Source organism: Squalius cephalus, assembly GCF_949319135.1.
Source record: "Squalius cephalus genome assembly, chromosome: 5".
Classification (NCBI taxonomy): Eukaryota; Metazoa; Chordata; class Actinopteri; order Cypriniformes; family Leuciscidae; genus Squalius; species Squalius cephalus.
In genome coordinates, this window is record NC_137126.1 from 46,326,348 (window position 1) to 46,346,609 (window position 20,262).

The 20,262-nt window shown below is 36.5% G+C and overlaps 1 protein-coding gene across 6 annotated transcripts in view; it reads right to left on the reverse strand.

The window, feature by feature from the left end:
- The window catches only part of pxna (paxillin a), a 37,763-nt gene extending 22,578 nt beyond the window's left edge, over positions 1–15,185 (reverse strand). For 2 of the 6 annotated variants that reach the window (XM_079871367.1, XM_079871366.1), the window contains exon 1: positions 2,548–3,109. In XM_079871367.1, coding sequence (XP_079727493.1) covers positions 2,548–3,031 — 484 coding nt within the window. In that variant the 5' untranslated portion in view covers positions 3,032–3,109. Of the gene's footprint in view, positions 1–2,547; positions 3,143–15,022 lie in introns of those variants that run through there. The other 4 variants (XM_079871369.1, XM_079871371.1, XM_079871368.1 and 1 more) reach the window with 4 other exon arrangements.
- Between the last annotated feature and the right edge of the window lie 5,077 nt (positions 15,186–20,262).

The following is a 20,262-nucleotide window of genomic DNA, read 5'->3' on the forward strand; positions in this document are numbered from 1 at the left end:
TAGGAAATAGGTGGATAAATTCCCTTTTTTTCCAGGTTTTCATGACTGTGGAACCCTGGCAATATTTATGCACAAACATCTGATAAACATGTTAAAGTGAGCGCATTGTAAATAATAAATGTCACAAAACACTGTTCTCACATCCACAAGTGGAAGTTTAAGTGTTGTTCTGCAGGCGAGCAAATGATAAATAAAAAAATTACACGGTCTAAATGAAAACAAACACACTGCATGGACACTGGAGCAAATCAAATTCCCCAATAAGATGCTGAGATGTGCAAAACGATATATTCTATCTGGTTGAATGCCAAAATATATTACCCGAGCATGATAACATCCTCTCTGAATCTATATTCGTCCTCTTTAAATCATTGCTACTAAAATATTAATGCTAATACAAACAGAAACAAAAAGAAGAAACCATGATAGTCAACCACACTTGGAATTGCTGCAGTGTATTTACGGTATATATGTTTTTGGCACATTAGATGTCTGCTGCCAAATTGGGCCACAAAATACTGCTGTATATGATTAACAAAAAATATAAATCACATCTCTAAATGTGCAACTGTGGAAGTTAAGAAAAAAGGAAGCATAACTGCATTTATGCTTCCTTTTTTCGAACTGCTGTACTTGATGCCACTAATCAACTTATCAAACATTGAAAATGCTAAATCGGGATATACTCGGGATATAAATCGGGATATAATCGGGATATAGATCAAGATTTTCCATGGCCGAATCCAATTGCCAATTTTTTTTTACAATCAAAAGGGCAGATTCCGATACCAGTTGCCAATTTTTTTTCTCTCGTAGTTGTTTCAGAGGATGTGTTTACAGGCATTGTTATATTTCCCCACAAACGACACTTTGGGAAATGATTGTAATGCGGTTTGTGTGCAAGTTCTTAAGGGAGATCGGCCAAATCGACCGGTGCATCCCTAATGCTAAACTTTGTGTTGATTGTTGTGGATTGTCTAAAAGCTAATAGAAACCTCAGGTCATATAGGGGCTGTTTACACCTGGTCACTTCATGCGTTTTCTCAGATCGGATAGCTATCCGATTTATCAAAACGATTCCATTTACATCTGGTCACATAAATGTGTTTTTGCGAAACGGATTTAAAGGGATAGTTCACTTTGAAATTACATTTTGGTATGTTTTAGCTTACCTCAAGGGCATCCAAGATGTAGGTGTCTTTGTTTCCGCAGTAGTTTCAATTTTGATATTTTTAGGTCAAACCGTTCTTGTCTGTCAGTCATATAATGCAGGTCTATGGTCACTGTCTCAAAGAGCATGCACAGAGAAGTCCAAATTAAACAATTCCCCATCGTAAGTACACATTGATGGCCTAAGACACGAAACGAGCGGTTTGTGTGAGAAAACGAACAGTATTTATATCGTTTTGACCTCTTATACACTTTCCGGCGCTTGCGCAGACTAAGCCAAATCGCGAACACGTCACACACCAGGAAGCGCGCGCGCCCTCAGATCACTTGGACGAGGTTGTGTAGAGGTAAAAACGATATAAATACTGTTCATTTTCTCACACAAACCGCTCATTTCGTGTCTTAGGCCATCAATGTGTACTTACGATGGGGAATTGTTTAATTTGGACTTCTCTGTGCATGCTCTTTGAGACAGTGACCATAGACCTGCATTATATGACTGACAGACAAGAACGGTTTGACCTAAAAATATAAAAATTGAAACTACTGCGGAAACAAAGACACCTACATCTTGGATGCCCTTGAGGTAAGCTAAAACATACCAAAATTTAATTTCAAAGTGAACTATCCCTTTAAATCCGATCTTCAATTCCCGCGCTATATGCAGATTTAATGGAGTGCACGTCACCGAAAGCAACAGATATGAGCTGCATTTTATTGATCATCAGCTAAAATTTCGAAATCAAAGACCACAATAAGAGAGAGCGGCAACAGCCCTGGTAAGATCATTTCGTTTCTTTCCTTTTAATGATGATGATTGTGTGTTAAGTGACTTACTTTCACTTTGATTTGCGATAGTTTGCATGTTGGCTTAATGAATAGATGCTCAGCTTCTCATCTGCGGTGATGAGTGTTCCAGTAGCGTCGTCATATCTGGCTATAACATTACATATAGCCTATAACACGCTCTCACTTGTTTATTTTTTTAGCATTTTTGGGAGGAGTACAATTTACATATGTGGTTTCAACAACCAGATGCATTTACACTTGTCCAGTTTCGTCTGGAATGCGGCCCAGACCTCCACCTGAAGTGGTTTGAGAGATCGGATTCAAATCCGTCTCGAATGCGTTTCGGAGGGCATTTACACCTGGTCTTTTCACGATCGGATAGCTGTCCGATCTGAGAAACCGCAGGTGTAAACAGCCCCATAATCATCACATTTTCACAATCAATCTGAATAGTCAGGTGCTTGTGCCCATCTTCATCGCAGATAAGCAAACACTCAAGATCAAATGCTGATCTGTAACCACATGTAGGTTTTTAGGAAATAAATATGCACATTAACTTTGTGTCAAGACAATAAGAGCCAATCCTACCTCTCTCCGTCACCCACTCTGGATCTGGGATCATGTAAGTCCCGTCTGAATCAGACACGCTGGTGGATTGAACAACAGACCCTGACAGTGACTCTCCAGCATGCGCCCCTTCAGTCTCCAGAGCGGTGTGTGTCTCTGACGCCTCCACCAGAGCTGAATCTGGGGCTGAATGTGGGTCACGAGCAGATGCTAATGATGGAGCCACTGAATCCATCTCTACAGTTGAAGCTGAAACTAAATCAGAAATAGCCTCCTTTTCTAACTTATCTTCTATGGCATCTGCCACAGAAGCCGAAACGGGTAGGAAATCATCAACCACGGTTAAATCTGGTGACGTCTTCTCCGCCGAAGTTGATATATTGGTCTCGGGCACCTCGTACTCGTGGGACTCTCCCGCTTCTGGTGTGAAATCCTGCATGTCGAATTCCAATAAAACCTTTTCAAACTCCTCAACAGCAAATGCTGATGCTGTTTCCTCATCCATCGGGGGGGAACAACAAAAGGAACCGCGCCCGAAGAAATCGGGCACAGGATCTGGAAAAGTCTGGACTCAAGAGTGGGATGAGGAAAGGAAGGGTCGTTCCCATTCCAAAGCATTCAAAACATTCCACAGGGCTCGATTATGTATACAGCCGGCAGTTCGCTAGATAACGGTCTCTCTCAGGGGGATTTGCTTACGTAAGCTATACACACTACACAAACCCATATATGACCACGTTTTAGGGTTTACAAAAACATATTACGGGGCTAAACATTCCCAGACGTTATCTAGAAAGAAAGTTATTCCGAAAATCCCTAGAAAACCCTGCAAGAACGAGCACAGAAACTTCATTCCTTTGAAAGACTATACAGGATGCCACTTATTTAAACATCGTTTATCTCTGACAACTCGTCAGACAATCTCTGGTCAGCTTCAAAATGAGGACAAGTCCACTCAAAATCAGCATAAAGTCATATTATTCTCATTAACTCATTTTAATGGGCGTAAAAATAAAGTCAATCAGGTCTAACTGTCCCCCCCACAGAATCATATTCCCTTCTCAACGCATGCTTAAAGTCAACATGAAACAGAGGTTGTGATAGTCTTTTCTTCCCTATTGTAACATATATCTGAGTGAAACGGCTTCTGGAACATGAACAAATGTAGGGCAGGTTTTTTTTGGCTGGTTTTGTTCATGGAGAATTGATTGGATGGTTGTGGTTTGCTATTGTTTACCCCGCCCTCCCGCCAGTAAATGCATCATAAGAGAAGAGATGAGATGATGCTGCAAGAGGGAAGAGAAGAGAATAAAAATGTGCATGGATAAATTGTTCATAATAAACACTGCAATATTCCATAAATAATCAAGAATTGTCCATTTTTATGTTCTCCTGATATCTTGTTCTAACTGTTAGCTCTATGCTAAGCGAGCTTGTCAACCGAAGACATTTTTAATTTGACGATTTCTATAGCTTTGGCAAAATGAAGTAGGGTTGGGCGGTATGACAAATTATATGGCTGCATGATTAATCAAAATAAAACCGAAATATGACTTGCAAAGGCTGCAATTTAATTAAATAAATATAGCTATGCGCTACGTGTTTGTGAGTGAAGCATGGCACTGTGTTCTTAAATGTGAGCAGCTCATGATTGAATGAATTTCGGACCACAGTAAGTTTGGGTTGTTATACCAAACTTTGAAATGCAGCACCAACCAATCCTCCCAAACTTGTGATGAGAATCCTTTAACAACAATTTCATATCATTACATAAGGTTTTGGTAATATTTCCCACCCCTAACTTGATGCAATTGAATTAAAGCCATGAAATAAATAACATTAAATATTTTCATGATTAAGAATAAATACACAGTAAAGCGGTTTTCTATCATTCGTATATTTTAGGGTTAGGGTTACGCTGACACAACCTCCTCTGGCACAAACATCTATAAACAGTGAACAGCTCTTGATTAACGTTTAAAACATTCAATCTAGGGGTGTAAAAAAATAAAATAAATAAATATTATAAATATTATATATATTATATATATATATATATATATATATATATATATATATATATATATATATATATATACATACACAAAAAAAATTTCGGACCGTACTGTTCTCAACCAACGGCTTGTAACGCACTTGCACCGCGGTTGAACTTTGTCCAATAGGAGTGCCGTATGCTCTATATGACCAGTCATGTACGCCTCATCACCCGTACAGCACATGTTGCTATCTATGTTTAAACTAAACTCATTTAGCCTAGGCCTTGCCAATTTAAACATTCAAGAGCAATAACATGCGAAAGATACTAGAGGTCGTTCTGGCGTTATGCACAACCAGACAAGCAACTATAAAACTTCGAATTTACACAAATAGGCTGAATTACCTGTCGAGAAGAAAGCAGGCAACTTCGGCGTCCATTTTAAAATCTTTGCTCCTCATGAGCTCTTTCCATCTGGGAAAAGATACTCCAGTATTGACTTTGGTCTTGCTGATTTGCCTGTCGCATTGACGTTTTAATTCTCTCTCGACTCTCCTACATGTCCTTGAAAATAGGCGTGATCCTCCATCAGCAATCTTTCAAATCTGCCGGCAGTCGCGAGTAATCTCCCCCTCGCATTCGTCACGGTGTCACTGAGTGTAAAGCGTGAAAGGCGAAGCTTGAATTTACAGGTATGTCCCTCTTTGGCTAATGTAGTTTCAAGACGGAGGGGCAACATGGCGACCAGCATTCAAACCCCTCACCCGTATGTACTTTCAATGGCAGATTATAAACTTACGAGAATACTTTATTACTTGAAAGAAGTAAATATACATTAATGAGCACATATATTTTTGAAAGAACTAAGTGTTTTTTGCTAAGAATCAACTAAAAAAAATTACACAGTGTAGCTTTAATTTATACAGTGATGATTATATGTAAAGTTGTTTTACATTTAATTATTAAATTTCTGTTCCTGAAAACTACTTTTATACCCAAATAACCTGGTAAGCACTCTTTATTTATATCTTCGCTCTATTGTATTTATTTACACCCGTAGCTTGATTATTTGTTCTTATTTTATTGATTTAACAGTAGTCCTTTTTTCCCTGAACATAGCACATGTAGACCCATACCAAAAGACCCCTAATGAACCGTTACGCCCCTAATTCAAACAGTGGTGGGAAAGAGCTTGTACAAAATTCAACAACTAGGATTATTAGTGGAACGCAGTGATTACATATCATAAAACATGCTGAATAATAAACCATAACACCATTTCACCGTGCACCAAATTTATATGCTGTAGGTCAGAAAATCCTTTGCTGTCTAATTCTGAGATGTCAGTCATATAACGGGAATAAACAAAGCTGGAAATACGAGTCTAGGGTGCCAAGAATTTGGTTCATTATTAATGCCTATTTCATAATCCATTCATCTCCACTCTCACATGTTTACTTATACGCCCCCATCTGGTCAGTGAGTGGAAGTGCAGATAACACTTTCTTCGCATAAACAGACAATAATAAAACTCGAGCTGAGAAACAAGTCTCCAATGACTCCAACTATTTACTTCAGTCTTACTTGCAGAAAACTCAATCTACACAGAGAGGTCAAACCTGATAGATAAAATGTCTAAATTTGACCACTTGGCATCTTGGCCACAAGAAGACTCATTTATGACAGTAAAATATAGAGTTCTCAACCCCGAAGTTCTTCCTAAGTTCTGACCTTCAGAGATTTGAGACCAACAGGGTGGTCAGCCAAGGAGGGGAGACCCAAGACCCTTGTACTAAAATAAGAAGCCTTCAGTCCTAAACCTGCCACAGAGAGACGATGAAATACACCCCACGCTGTAAAACCTGATAGATCCGAGGGAGTAAAGCATTAATAACCCTGAATTCTTGAGCGTTTGGTTATTGACATGTGACACAGATGTCAACCCAGCAAGAATGAGGGAGAGAATTGCATTAAGGAAATGACAGTCATTTAGACAGTCATCAAACTGCTTATATATATATATATATAAAAGATGCTTCTATTCACAAAGGATGTATTATGTTGATTAATATATCAAGATATTAACTATATGAACCATATGAATTACTGCTGATACCGCTCCAATACATACGTATACATACATAACATACATACATAACATACATACAATAAAAAATCCAATCCAATAATTTTAATAAAACAACAATCAATTATCAATGCATTGAAGAGTAAAATCTATTTCTCAAGATTTACTTTAGATTTGCTCCACTTATAATATGCGACAGTTTAAATAAGCAACCATTCAACATAGGCCTGGTAATTACTTTAAAATCTGCAGAAAAAGCTTGTGGAGATTGCATCCTCTGGCTCCTCTATATTTAAGGCTGTGTGTTTTTAATTATTATTTTGTCCGAGTGACGCCATGTGGGACCAATTACCATCTCTGAGTGAAACACAAATAGAAAGAGAGAGTGAGAGTCCAGTTTCATTATCAAAACTGCTATTTATACCTGCGGACCATCTCATTAATAACCCAAGAATTAATTTAAAATGATAGCCGTCTCATGAGGAGAATCTGCTGCAGTCTACAATACATGTGTGTAACGTGGTTAAAAGATCTTGAAATTAACCATAAGCCAATGATGAAGCAATGCAGCTGATGACACAGATGTGGAGTCATAATGTGGTCACGTGGAGGAAGTGAAGTCACATAGATGGGCAATGACTGTGAGCTGAAGCACAAATGATCCATCTTGAACATCGCCAGACAATAACAGCTATTCGGACTCATCTCAAAAACATGACTAAGGTATTACTGGGCCCTGTGATTGGGATTTTGACTCTTTAATGTGAACATCTGGAAAGGCATTCAGGCTATTTTAATTCCAAAAGCAAAAAAAAAAAAAAAATAATAATAATTATTATTATATATATATATAAAAAATATATAATAATTAGATAAATAAAACAAATGAAAAATGTAAAAAAAAATTAAATATAAAAACATGGAAAGGTATTCAGGCTATTTTAATTGCAAAAGCAAATATATATATATATATAAAAAAAATATAATAATTAGATAAATAAAACAAATGAAAATTTAAAAATAAAATAAATATATAAAAACATGGAAAGGTATTCAGGCTATTTTAATTCCAAATCCAAAAGCAAAAAAAAAAAAAAAAAATTGATAAATAAAACAAATGAAAAATTAAAAAAATATAATAATAATAATAATAATAATAAAACAATACATTTAAAAAATAAAATAGGAAACATAAATAAAATATGAAGTTAAAAGAGTGAAGTTCTCTTTAGTCTTTAGTTACATGTAGTAGTAATTGTTCCAGCTGCCATCTACAGGTGTATCTGAGTGAACACAAGCGCACACGCCCAAACGATCTCAATCGAAGCTGCCTGAAATATACGGGTCCATGGGAAAAACTGAAAGCACTGAGAAGAGGTTAAGCACATGCATTTTTTTAACCTTCCCAATCTTGGTCAAGATATGCCTGGGATCCAAGGCCTATTCCAACCGAGAAGACAAGATACGTGCAGGCATCATCCAGACACGTGACCTGAGAGTTATTGTACTTTCAATAAAAAAAGCACAAGATAAATGTGCAAGTCTGTACTTAACATTCCTGCATCCAGTCGTTCTCCCATGAGATCTCTCACCCTCGCGATCCCTCCATCTCCCTATCTGATGGGCAGAAAGGTGTGCTGGGAATTCCTCAAATGCTTCGGCCTGTTAAAACTCGTGAAGATCGTCTCTGAACGTCCTGCCAAATGCATCACTTAGATTCAGACTGAGAAAATGCAAGGCTACTTCTGGGCATAGAAAGAGTTCACGGAGACGTCGAGTGATTATCCTTACAGTGGGACTTGTCAGAGGCACGTTACGTTTATCTAACTAGGTTATACGAGATAGCCAACCTTTGCATGTCAGTTAAGCTGTAATTTTACTTTGGATGATGAGATGCATTTAAAAAGACCTTCAATCTTCCTTTCTTTTTAAGCAATTTAAATGATGAATGACTAACAGAAATGTGGTCACTTGGTCAAGCTGGAAAAAACAACTACTGGAAAAAGCATTTGTTCACCAAAGAAAGCATTTCCAACTACATTCTGCACAATCCAGATCATATTATTGCCACAAATAATACGCATTTATCTACACAATACATTTATTGATCACTATGCAACATAAATGTAATATTTCAGGAGAAAAATAAATATAATTCTGTTGTAGAATGCGGTTGTCACTCTCGTAAGTTACAATATGCGTGTTTGTACAGGACAGGATTAAACCCTTAAAGATGAATTGACAACTGAGTTTAGCTGCAGTGTACGTGGCCTTAGATGTCATTCATGGGTTCATCTCCCCCAAAAGTATCAAAATTGAGCCTCTCAGGCACCATCAAAGCATCGGATCCGTCAATCACTTTCCAGCTCAACCTATAGCGAGAGTTTGGGGGCGTGGCTAATTCAGTTGCAGAAGCGCAAGCCAAAACTCACTGCTTTAGGCCTTAGAGATGAAACAGGTCACGGACACGTCAAAGCAAACGAGGAATTGATGAAACGCTACACTGGACACTTCAATACCATACAGCATTAACATGCACCCGCTTTACTTAGTGTCCAGTGTAGACAGCCTCAAACAGTTGTGGTGTGTCATGTCAAAAAATGCAGATACGTTGGATGGGTTTGTTATAAGCGAGACGCTCACGTTCGCTCTTTATCCTGCTCAGCTGCTTACTCATGACACACATGCAGAGTATTCCTAATGTTGGACCTTTTACTGCCTTCACAAGCACCCGTTGGAGCCGTGTTAGTGATGTTTGAGTTGGGGGAGGAGTGATGTGCGAAAGGGGCATTTGCAAGGTTGTTTCAAAACATGCTTCATTTTTGTAATTCCGCTAGGTGCCACTAGTGGTCCAGTCATTTTAAGCCAAAATGGGCGTCAACCTTGAACAAATTTTGCAATTTGTTCAACCTTTTTTCATAAAATGACTGGACTATAGTGTCGCAGGGACTAAATACTTCACCTTTAAGGAAAGAGAAAAAAAAAAAAAATATATATATATATATATATAATGTCAAAGTCCTTGATCATTTTTACTTTGCAATAATGAATGCATAATAATAAATATTGTGTTATTAATACTAACTGTTTAGTATTTTCTCTCAAACACAAAACCTATTGTTTATCATAACAGCATAGTATGTGGTATCTTCAAGAAAGACAAGATAAGCATTCAGCCGTGAGAAACATGTGTTGTATATGATGTGACTGTATCTGCCCCGCAAAAGGTGATGCTCTTGATAAATTCAAGTTAATCTGAGTCTGAAAGTCAGTTATGGACCGATCAAAAACAGAACAAACTCAGTTACATGAGAAAGATAAGTGTACTTTTTACAAGAAAATACAATTGAAGTCTTTCTACGTCAAATTTCAAGTTTAATTCAATGTCTTACTTCCGGTTTCTTTGTAATTATTTGCGAAATTGCAATGCAATGAAAATTGCTTCTACAGCAAATCTATTTTAGTGTTTTCTCCATTTTCTTTTTCTCACCATAATACATAAAAAACATCACAGTTTGAGCATTTACATTTCACCAAAAAGCCTGTGTGTGTGTGTGTGTGTGTGTGTGTGTGTGTGTGTGTGTGTGTGTGTGTGTGTGTGTGTGTGTGTGTGTGTGTGTGTGTGTGTTGAGGTTGGAGTGTTTCACCATTCACCCAACACTCTGTTTACACATCACAACCAAACACTCTTTCCCAGAAAAGGAACCGTTGCGAGAGCATTTGCTACGTGACTAAGAATCACCAAGGGAAGTTCACACAGTCATTTTTACTCATCCAGACAGACAAGTGCTAGTTTACTTTAAAACGATAGTTATATACATAATACAAATTATTCACATAATATAACAAAAACAAATGGTGCTTTATATACATGGTCGGCCACAAGCCAAAAAGTACAAATTTACTTATTTATTTTTTAAAGTGAAGTCATACAATAGCTTTGTGAGAGGAACATTGTGAAATTTAAAAGGTTAGTTCATCCACAAATAAAACTTCTCTTATCAATTATTCACCCTAATATCGTTCCAAATCCATAAATCTTTCATTAATCTTCAAAACACAAATAAAGATATACTGAAAGTATATTTACTCAAAACTCGTTCATAAAGATATGTAAAATATCTCCATATGAATTCTGACCTTTGACTAATTGACAGGTTTTGAAACGTGTTGCGTAACACGAGAATGAACCTCATTGGTTCTTGCAGAAGCTCAAACGTGCTGCGAAACACGAGAATGAACCTCATTGGTTCTTGCAGAAGCTCAAACGTGCTGCGAAACACGAGAATGAACCTCATTGGTTCTTGCTGAAGCTCAAACGTGATGCGTAACACGAGAATGAACCTCACTGGTTCTTGCAGAAGCTCAAACGTGCTGCGTAACACGAGAATGAACCTCATTGGTTCTTGCAGAAGCTCAAACGTGCTGCGTAACACGAGAATGAACCTCATTGGTTCTTGCAGAAGCTCAAACGTGCTGCGAAACACGAGAATGAACCTCATTGGTTCTTGCAGAAGCTCAAACGTGCTGCGTAACACGAGAATGGTTCTAATGTTTGAACTTCTGTTTACCAAAATTGAATGTGAATATGTGGAGGGACAGAAATCTCTCAGATTTCATGAAAAATATCTTCATTTGTGTTCCAAATATGAACAAAAGTCTTATGGTTTTGGTGAGGGCGAGTAATTATTGACAGGATTTTCATTTTTGAGTGAATATCCCTTTAAGCCTCTGTTCAGTGAAAAACTTCAGAACACCTGAGATCTCATGTAAGAGTTATATGGACTATTTTTATGTTACTTTCATGAATATTTGTCCTATTCAGAGTCTGACAGTACAAAAATAACATATAAGATGTTCAGACATTCTGCTAGACAACATTTCTCATTTTGTGTTTCACAAAAGAAAGAAAACAATACAAGTTTAGAACAACATAACCGAGTAAATGAGGAACTTTAATTTTTGGGTGAGCTATTCCTTTAACGCAGATATCAGACCATCAAACCATACAGTGTTGCATTTTAACAGCAAACACAGTACGAGTGTTCACAAATGTGTTTTTGAAACCTAACCACAATTTCACACTTTACACATCAGAATAGTACAGCAAATGTCTGCAAACTCACAAGAGGTCAGACTCAAAATAAAGCTGAATTACACACAAGCCTTTCTGATTTTCAGCGGATAATTGAGCTAAATGTAATGTTGCGCACACATGGTTAAACATCGCAGGCCTTGATCATACAGACTATCATCATCAAGCTCGGACTTACTGACAAATCGCTCTTTAACCCGGGTGACTGGACGATTGCAAATTCAGCATACGACATTCAACAGTTACTGGGTACATTAGGACAAATACTGTGTTATAATTCATGACAGGACTGGGAAATGTATTCAATATATTGGTAAGATTGTTTTATGTTTTTGATGAGAAATCTCTTCTGCTCACCAAGGCTGTATTTATTTGACCAAAAATACAGTAAAGTAATATTGTGATTAGAATTTATGGTGTTTTCTATTTGAATATACTTTCACGTGTAATTTATTCCTGTGATCAAAGCTGAATTTTCAGCATCATTACTCCAGTCTTCAGTGTCACATGATCCTTCAGAAATCATTCTAATATGATGATTTGGTGCTCAGAAACAACTCTAATCAATGTTGAAAACAGTTGTGCTGCTTCATATTTTTGTGGAAACCATGATGGATTTTATTCAGGATACTTTGATGAATAGAAAGGTCAAAATAACAGCATTTATTTGAAATAAAAAATCTTATTCTGTTAAAAATTTCATCTCAATATTATTTTGATGCCAATATTATTAAATGCCAAAATGCACATAAATTACATGTGCGCTTGTTTGAATAGGATACATTTAAGAAAACATGCACATAAACTATGATGGAAACACATTTACGCTCGATATAACGACATAACCGGACTAACCAGCGGACCGATCTTTTTGCGTAACGATTTTGTTCTCTTCAGCTCACTGGATGGAAACGCTGCTTTATTCGCAAATGTTTTATGCGATATTCCCATTTTGCGCAAAAGTTAAATTTGAAAACATAGCAACTGAAGACTGGAGTAATGATGCTGAAAACTCAGCTTTGATCATAGGAATAAATTACATTTTTACATATTTTACAATAGAAATCAGTTGTTTTAAATAGTAGTAATATTTCACAATATTACTGTTTTTACTGTATTTATGATCAAATGAATGCAGCCTTGGTGAGCAGAAGCCTTCCTGAACCCAAACACACAGATTTGCTACAGTGAATCAGACTTCTCTTCTTTACGAGACATATATGGATGGACATATTTGTTTGTTACATCAAGGAAGGAAGGCACAATAGTCCATCACTGAACAGAACACTGACGTACAGGTTTTTTATGTTCAAACAGACGGCCCACAACGCAGGCTTACTTTTTACAGGAGAATGACCTGGCAAAAACACGGCTCACACCTGCGATCTCAATATCTGGCTCGATCTACGCTCCACTGCTGAGGATAAAGCGATCGCTGTTAGTGTGCCATCGACACAGGCTTTATGAGAAGAGGTGAAAGTGCACTCAAGACAACATGAGCATATTCACTTTCTTCATGCATGCACGCTCTTGGTCTTATTTGTGCACAATTTGCACAGAACTCTAATAATAATAATAATTGTGCAGACAAGCACTGAAATCAGATTGTGATGCCTTTAATCAAACAGCATTTTCAAGTGCACTTTAAGCTATTTCTAGAGGCCTGTTTCTTGCTAAACTTCTAATATTTATTGCACATCTCTTGGTGACATAGAGCACCTACTAAATCTCTCTTTATCATACGTGACAATCTGTGTCTAATGACCAGAAAACCAGCAGACAACATCAATGGAGCAAACGCATAATTAAGTTTCAGAATAGTCTTGCGATGTAAAGACACTCAAGATGCCCCATTTATGCCAATCTGCATTACAGAGTTTTAAAGTTGCCTGTGATCAGAAAGCGAACAGATGTTCAGAACGGGACAGATAAGTGTGACGGACACTAAAGCGCTGTCAGGATGATACTGCCATGCCACTGCTAAAAATAGATTTGTGCATTAGAAAGACTGAAGCTTTGCACAGCATCCTGAGTCATATTGTCTCCCCTGTTTAGCATCTCATGACGATTAGCTCATGCAAGACATGTAGTTGCAATACGACACCTAAAGCAGTTTAGTTGCTTTAATTTTGCCATTTCAGTGCTGTTAAAGGGATAGTTCACCAAAAAAAGGAAAATGTTGTCATAATTTACTCACCCTCAAGTTGTAGAAGTTTATTTCTTCTGTTGAACACAAAGATATTTTTAAAGAATGTTGGTAACCAGACAGCATTGACTTCCATAGTACTTTTTTCCTACTATGGAAGTCAATGGCTATTACCGTCAACAACTGTTTGATTACCGACATTCTTCAAGATGTCTTTGTGTTCAACAGAAGAAAGGGCGAGGGTTCAACATGAGGGTGAGTAAATGTCCTTTTTTGGGTGAACTATCCCTTTAATTTCTGCCCCTCACTTGTTCCATGTTTATGTCTAAACTCTCTGAGCCAAACAAACGCTTGTTGTTCGCCGTCACAGGTTTACGAAAATAACTTTACTAAACAGCATGTCACTCATGAAGACTCTACTCAACAGCCTCAAGGCACTAATATTGAGATTAGTTAGATTAGGCAGTGCTGCTCTTTTTCTCATTGCCCTGGGCAACAAGTCAACAAGTTACAACACCAAGCTGTAGTTTATGGGATCAACTCTTACAGTAAGTGAACACAGTTAATTGACAACAATAACTAGCAGTTTTGTTGCTGATTTTGAAATATAAGTGTCTTGGCAACTCATGCGTGTTGATTCGCTCAATGCAATCATTAATGCACGCTATCAAGACCAACAGCAAGTTTTGGGCAATATTTGTGAAGTTTGGAGGTCGGGTGCGAAATGACACTTTGTTGTTTTGTTGACACATTGCAGAAGCTGCAAAGACAGGAACTATAAATGCAAATAAATCAGCAAAAACTATAATCTACACTTCTGCATTTAGGGACAAAGCTCAAAGTGGTTTTGCACTATAGCAAGGGTCTGATATTAATCACTCAATGTTGCAAGAACAGCAGCTGTAAAGAATGGATCAATCTGACTCTTGCAACACTGCAGCATCACTGCAGAACACCAAACACCTGAAGATATATGAATATAACGCGTAAAAGCAGCTTTAAACCGGCATCCAAGGCGCGCGAGCTTGTGTTTTTCAGCATGTTGCTGCAGTCAAGCATCGGCGCGCGCTGACGTTGGCAACAGCACAGTGTCCTACAGCGTCAATTCGGCGCTCTAGCGTCGCGTCCTTTCACGATTATCCGATGTAAAACGTCAAAGCAGCTCGTACTTACCTAAATCGTCCATGTTTTGATCCGGCAACGGGAGCAGGAGCCCGTGATTTACCGCTCGGTTCTGTTTCGGGTCTCGTGTGCGCTCCGCGATCGCACGCGGAGAAGTTTTCAACTCAAGTGCACGAGCTGCGCGAGCCCGTGATGAGTCAAGCACACGCCGCGCCCGCTCACTGTCCGAGGCGTTTAGAAACGCGTCTAAAACTATATAAAAATAATACAGAATGAACAAAAATAAATAATGTTCAAAATAACACGAATAATTATAATGGGTGCAAATATTTAATACAATAGTACAAGTATTCAAACAATAGGCCTACATGTAAATAAAATAATAACATATATAACATTTTCTTTTTATTATATATATACATTTCTATATATATATTCAAGCAATATTCAAGCAATAAAAGTTCAAGAAATACATTTTAATAAAACATTATTTAATAAAAACAATTATATATATATAAACATTTATAAAATATTTGTGAAATAACACAAATAATTATAATGGGTGCTAATATGTCATGCAATAATACAAAATATTCAAACAATACATTTGAATAAAATAATAATATATAATAATTAAAAAATATTATAACATGTTTAAATTTAATCATATAATTTAAGAAATATTACAAATAATAATAATGGGAGCTAATATTCAAACAATAAATTGTAGTAAAACAATACCTATTACAATAATATAACATATAACACAAATGAATAATACTACAATTTTATAATAATAAAATGAACAAAAATGGGTGCTAATATTTCATTTAATAATTAAAATTATTAAAATTATAATTAAACAATACATACAATATATCATATACAAACATAATATATTATAATATTTAAATAGAAAATAACATAACATACAATTTATGATAGAAATATATAAACTATTATTAAGTACACCTAGAACAAAATGTACAATTATAAAAATAAATAAAACTTTATTTAGATAAAGTGTACAGACAAAATACTAATAAATATCTAATGCATTTAAATTGAGCATTTTTCATGACAAATTCTACATGGTCAGAAACACAATTTGATTAAAGTTATGCATGTATGTACAGTATCTGCATTAGTTCCTGAATCGCATGATAAATTTGCAGTCTTTGCTTCTCTGCAGGTGTTTAGCTCATTTGGACAGCTGTAATCGCTTTCAGATGAAATGTCACCCCATCTTTCATGCAACACCTCGTCAACTTATACATCACATAGTGATCAAGTCATCAGAGCATTATTGCACAAGCTTACACATGCTGTTATGGATTCTGCATAGCATTCCAGCAACGGCAACAGATATGAAATGAATTTCAGTGGCCTCCCACTAGTTTTTTTTAAATGTGAAGAAATCCTTTAATCATCATTCTGTTATGTTGGTTATGTGTTGGTGTGTGTGGCCCGTAATGGGGAGCCGTTGGCTATCATTAGACACTGGGATATCCCATCAACAGCTGTGAACGGGCCGCTGAAAGCTTCAGGATCTTTGGGAATCTTCTGAACACACTCTAAACTCACATGTTCATTTCCATCTCTGAAGTGAGCGGCGGTCACAGATGTGTATTACTGTACTCGAAAACAAGCATTAAGACACGATTTCCTACTTGTTGCATAACTGGTTTCTTTTATAGGATTAATTATCAAACATTGTAAGAAATAGCATATTTGTAATACTAATATAAATTCCTAGTTTCAGATCAGTAAGATTTTTAAAAAATACTTTTATTCATGCATTACATTAATCAAACGTGACATTTATAATGTAGCCTGAAAAATAAAATGTATCATGGCACAACTGTTTTCAACATAATATATGATAATAATCAGAAATGTTTCTTGAGCAGCAAATCATCATATTAGACTGATTTCTGAAGGATCATGTGACACTGAAGACTGGAGTAATGATGCTGAAAATACAGCTTTGATCACAGGAATAAATTACATATTAAAATATATTACTATAGAAAACAGTTATTTTAAATTGCAAAAATATTTTGAATTTTTTTTGTTTTTACTGTATTTTTTAAATGCAGCCTTGGTGTGCATAAGGGACTGCTTTATAAAACATAGTGTACACATTGTGTGCAGTATGCAAATGCATGAAATACCTGGATGAGCTGCTATAATTGCCAAAATAATATAATATTTAACATATTTAATTGCCAAAAATGTAATCCATAATATTTAATTACATAATACTGTCATCATGTTGATTGGTTTCCAGTGTGAAGTAGATATTCCTATTTAATAAGGCTACCATAACATTTTATTAAAGGGGTGGTATAATGCCCTATTCACAAAATGTAAAATAAGTCTCTGATGTCCCCAGAGTGTGTGTGTGAAGTTTTGGCTCAAAATACCCCACAGATATTTTTATATAGCATGTTAAAGTTCTCACTTTTTGCGGGTGAGCAAAAACACACCGTTTTTGTTTCTGTCCCTTTAAATGCAAATGAGCTGCTGCTCCCGGCACAGGGGGCGGAGCTTCAACAGCTTGTCTCCTTTTACCTCACAAACACATGCACTGAAATTTTTTTAAACTTTTAGCCTTTTATGTTCAAACCGGATTCAGACAAAGATGATGGAGAGACTCAAGAAGAAGTGACAACATGTAGAAGTTGATGAATTTATGAAGCTTATGTGTAGTTATCTTCTAGTCATTGATTAGCATATTTTGTCATGATAATCTATAAATCGTGTTCGGGGGCGGGGTTTATGTAAATTCTAGGGTTGGTGATGTCACTAACCCGGGAGGAATGTGGTGTAGTCTCTACCAGCCGTTTGTTGTAGTCCTTAAAAAAAGATTTCTTTAAAAGCAAATATCTCCCTTTGCTTTGAACTTTGAGCATTGTAACTTTGCAGATGTTGTTTATGCTCAAACAGCAACATTACACACTAACTAAAGTTAGAAAAGTGAAATAATAATCATTCACCCCTTTAAAAATGCTAAATAAAAAAGTGAAAGAAAGAAAGAATGTACACTAGTTTTGTAGATTGACTCACTGCTCTACTACACATGCTGTTTTCAGGACAGCAAAGTAGAAGAATCTCTCATATGACTTCATATTGTGTGTAATGATTTTAAATGCCAGGAAATCTCATAATTTCACAACTGCTGGAGCCAATTGGAGAGTAACAAAACATTCTGAGAAACAGAGCACATCTACACACACACACACACACACACACACACACACACACACACACACACACACACACACACACACACACACACACACACACAAAAAAAAAAACCTGTGCAATGACCTGGATAACTGTGAACCTTCTCAGACAGATGTCAAGAAACATACAATTATTAAAAGTGCTCGGAGAAACATGTCGATTCTAAAATAGAATCATTCTCTGAAAATATGTTCCTGTTCTTCTGCTGTTTTTAGCAACTCAGTTTCACGGAAAAACTCTTCTTCCTCTTAAACCCAGCAACTGAGCCGACACATCAGGCTAGAAAGAAAGCATTTATTTAAAAACTCATTTGAATAAATGTCACACGTCTGTTCTCTTTTACAGCGAGGATGTTTGCGGCACACTCTACAAACCACTTCAGAGAGCAAATAATCTTCTCAGTCATTTACAAGATAATACAGCAAAATAAAAGATTTTTAATAAAATAATCAGATATTTAGGTTTGGTGTATGTATATATATATATATATAATATGTATAGAAATATAACATTTGGTTTTAATAATAGATAATATCAAATAATAATAATACTTAATTAATTAAAATAACTATTTAATAAACCAAAGCTGGTTAGGTTTAGTGAATCTGCCAAATGTTACGTTTTATCAATAAAATCTGTTGCACAATAATGTGAGATTCACAGTAGCTTGCAAAATATTTAGTTCAACATTTACAGCGAATATATCAGAGTCTCATCTGCCAATCTCTTACCAAAATCTGCCAGTAGGCCTATAGTTTGACAAGGCATAGAGAGGTCTGGTTTGGTAACCTCATAGGTATGCCATGGATAGGCAGTTTGGACCGGCAGTGGAAGCTTGCCAGATGTTTTTCATCATCAGCCCTGATAGCAATGCCAAACCATGCCAAGCCCTGGCCACATCAGACTGGAGTTATTTCATTAGTTGTTGTTTTTGGTGGCTTCCACGCTTTGTTCTCCGTTCACATGACTCAGCTGAACTCCTGCCAAGATCCAACGACTTACAAAGAGACAGGAAAGACATAAACATGATGAAAGGAAATGAAGAGAAATACTCACACAAGCACACCAATATGGACAATAGCTGGCCTATTCATTCATTTCAGAAATATAGACAACGTGAAGTCAACACAAAGAGCCATTCGCAACTCATTTTCCCTTCATAATCAGATGTATTCATATCCTGAAACACAGAGAGCAATCAGTTTGATTACAGGTGTGATTACTGAAGCCAGGGGATTCCACACCTGAGCTGGCAAGATGGCAGGTTCACATGTACCTGGCCGTGTGCCAGTACTCTGCTAACACAGGGCCAGGACACATATTGGCATTATAATATCATATGTGAGTAGCAATTAAAGAGACCACTCACCATTTTTCCAGTCTAACAATTCAACGATAAGTCCAGAACACAACTGTACAGCACAATCGGTTTGCTAACAAATCCTGCAGTATCCACGTTTTTCCATGTGTTGAGAAACGGGAAGTATAATGTCCTCCTGCTGACCGACATTTGAACCGCCTCCTCTCACATTTGAACTCACAATGAGCCCACGTATTAATCACACTGTGAGTATCACACTATCTGTGATGTCACATGTTGACTGGGTCTGCAGGGTTATTATACTTAACTAAAACTAAAAAACATTTTCATTATTTGAAATAATTTTTTTTATATGAACTTGATAATAATCAGACATGTTTCTTGAGCAGCGAATCAGCATATTATAATGATTTCTGAAGGATCATGTGACACTGAAGACTGGAGTAATGATGCTGAAAATTCAGCTTTGATCTCAGGAATAAATTACATTTTAAAATATCTTTAAATTAAAAGCAGTTATTTGATACAAATGACATTTGAAATTATTTTGAAATAGAAAATAGTTATTTTAAACAGCAAAAATATTTCACAATCAGTTTTTATTGTACTTTTCATCAAATAAATGAGACTTCTTTTTAAAAGCATTAAAAAATCTACTTTTGAGCAGTGGCGTATTATCAGTCTAGCAGAGCTAATATAAAAGCAGACACGAGCCAGAGGT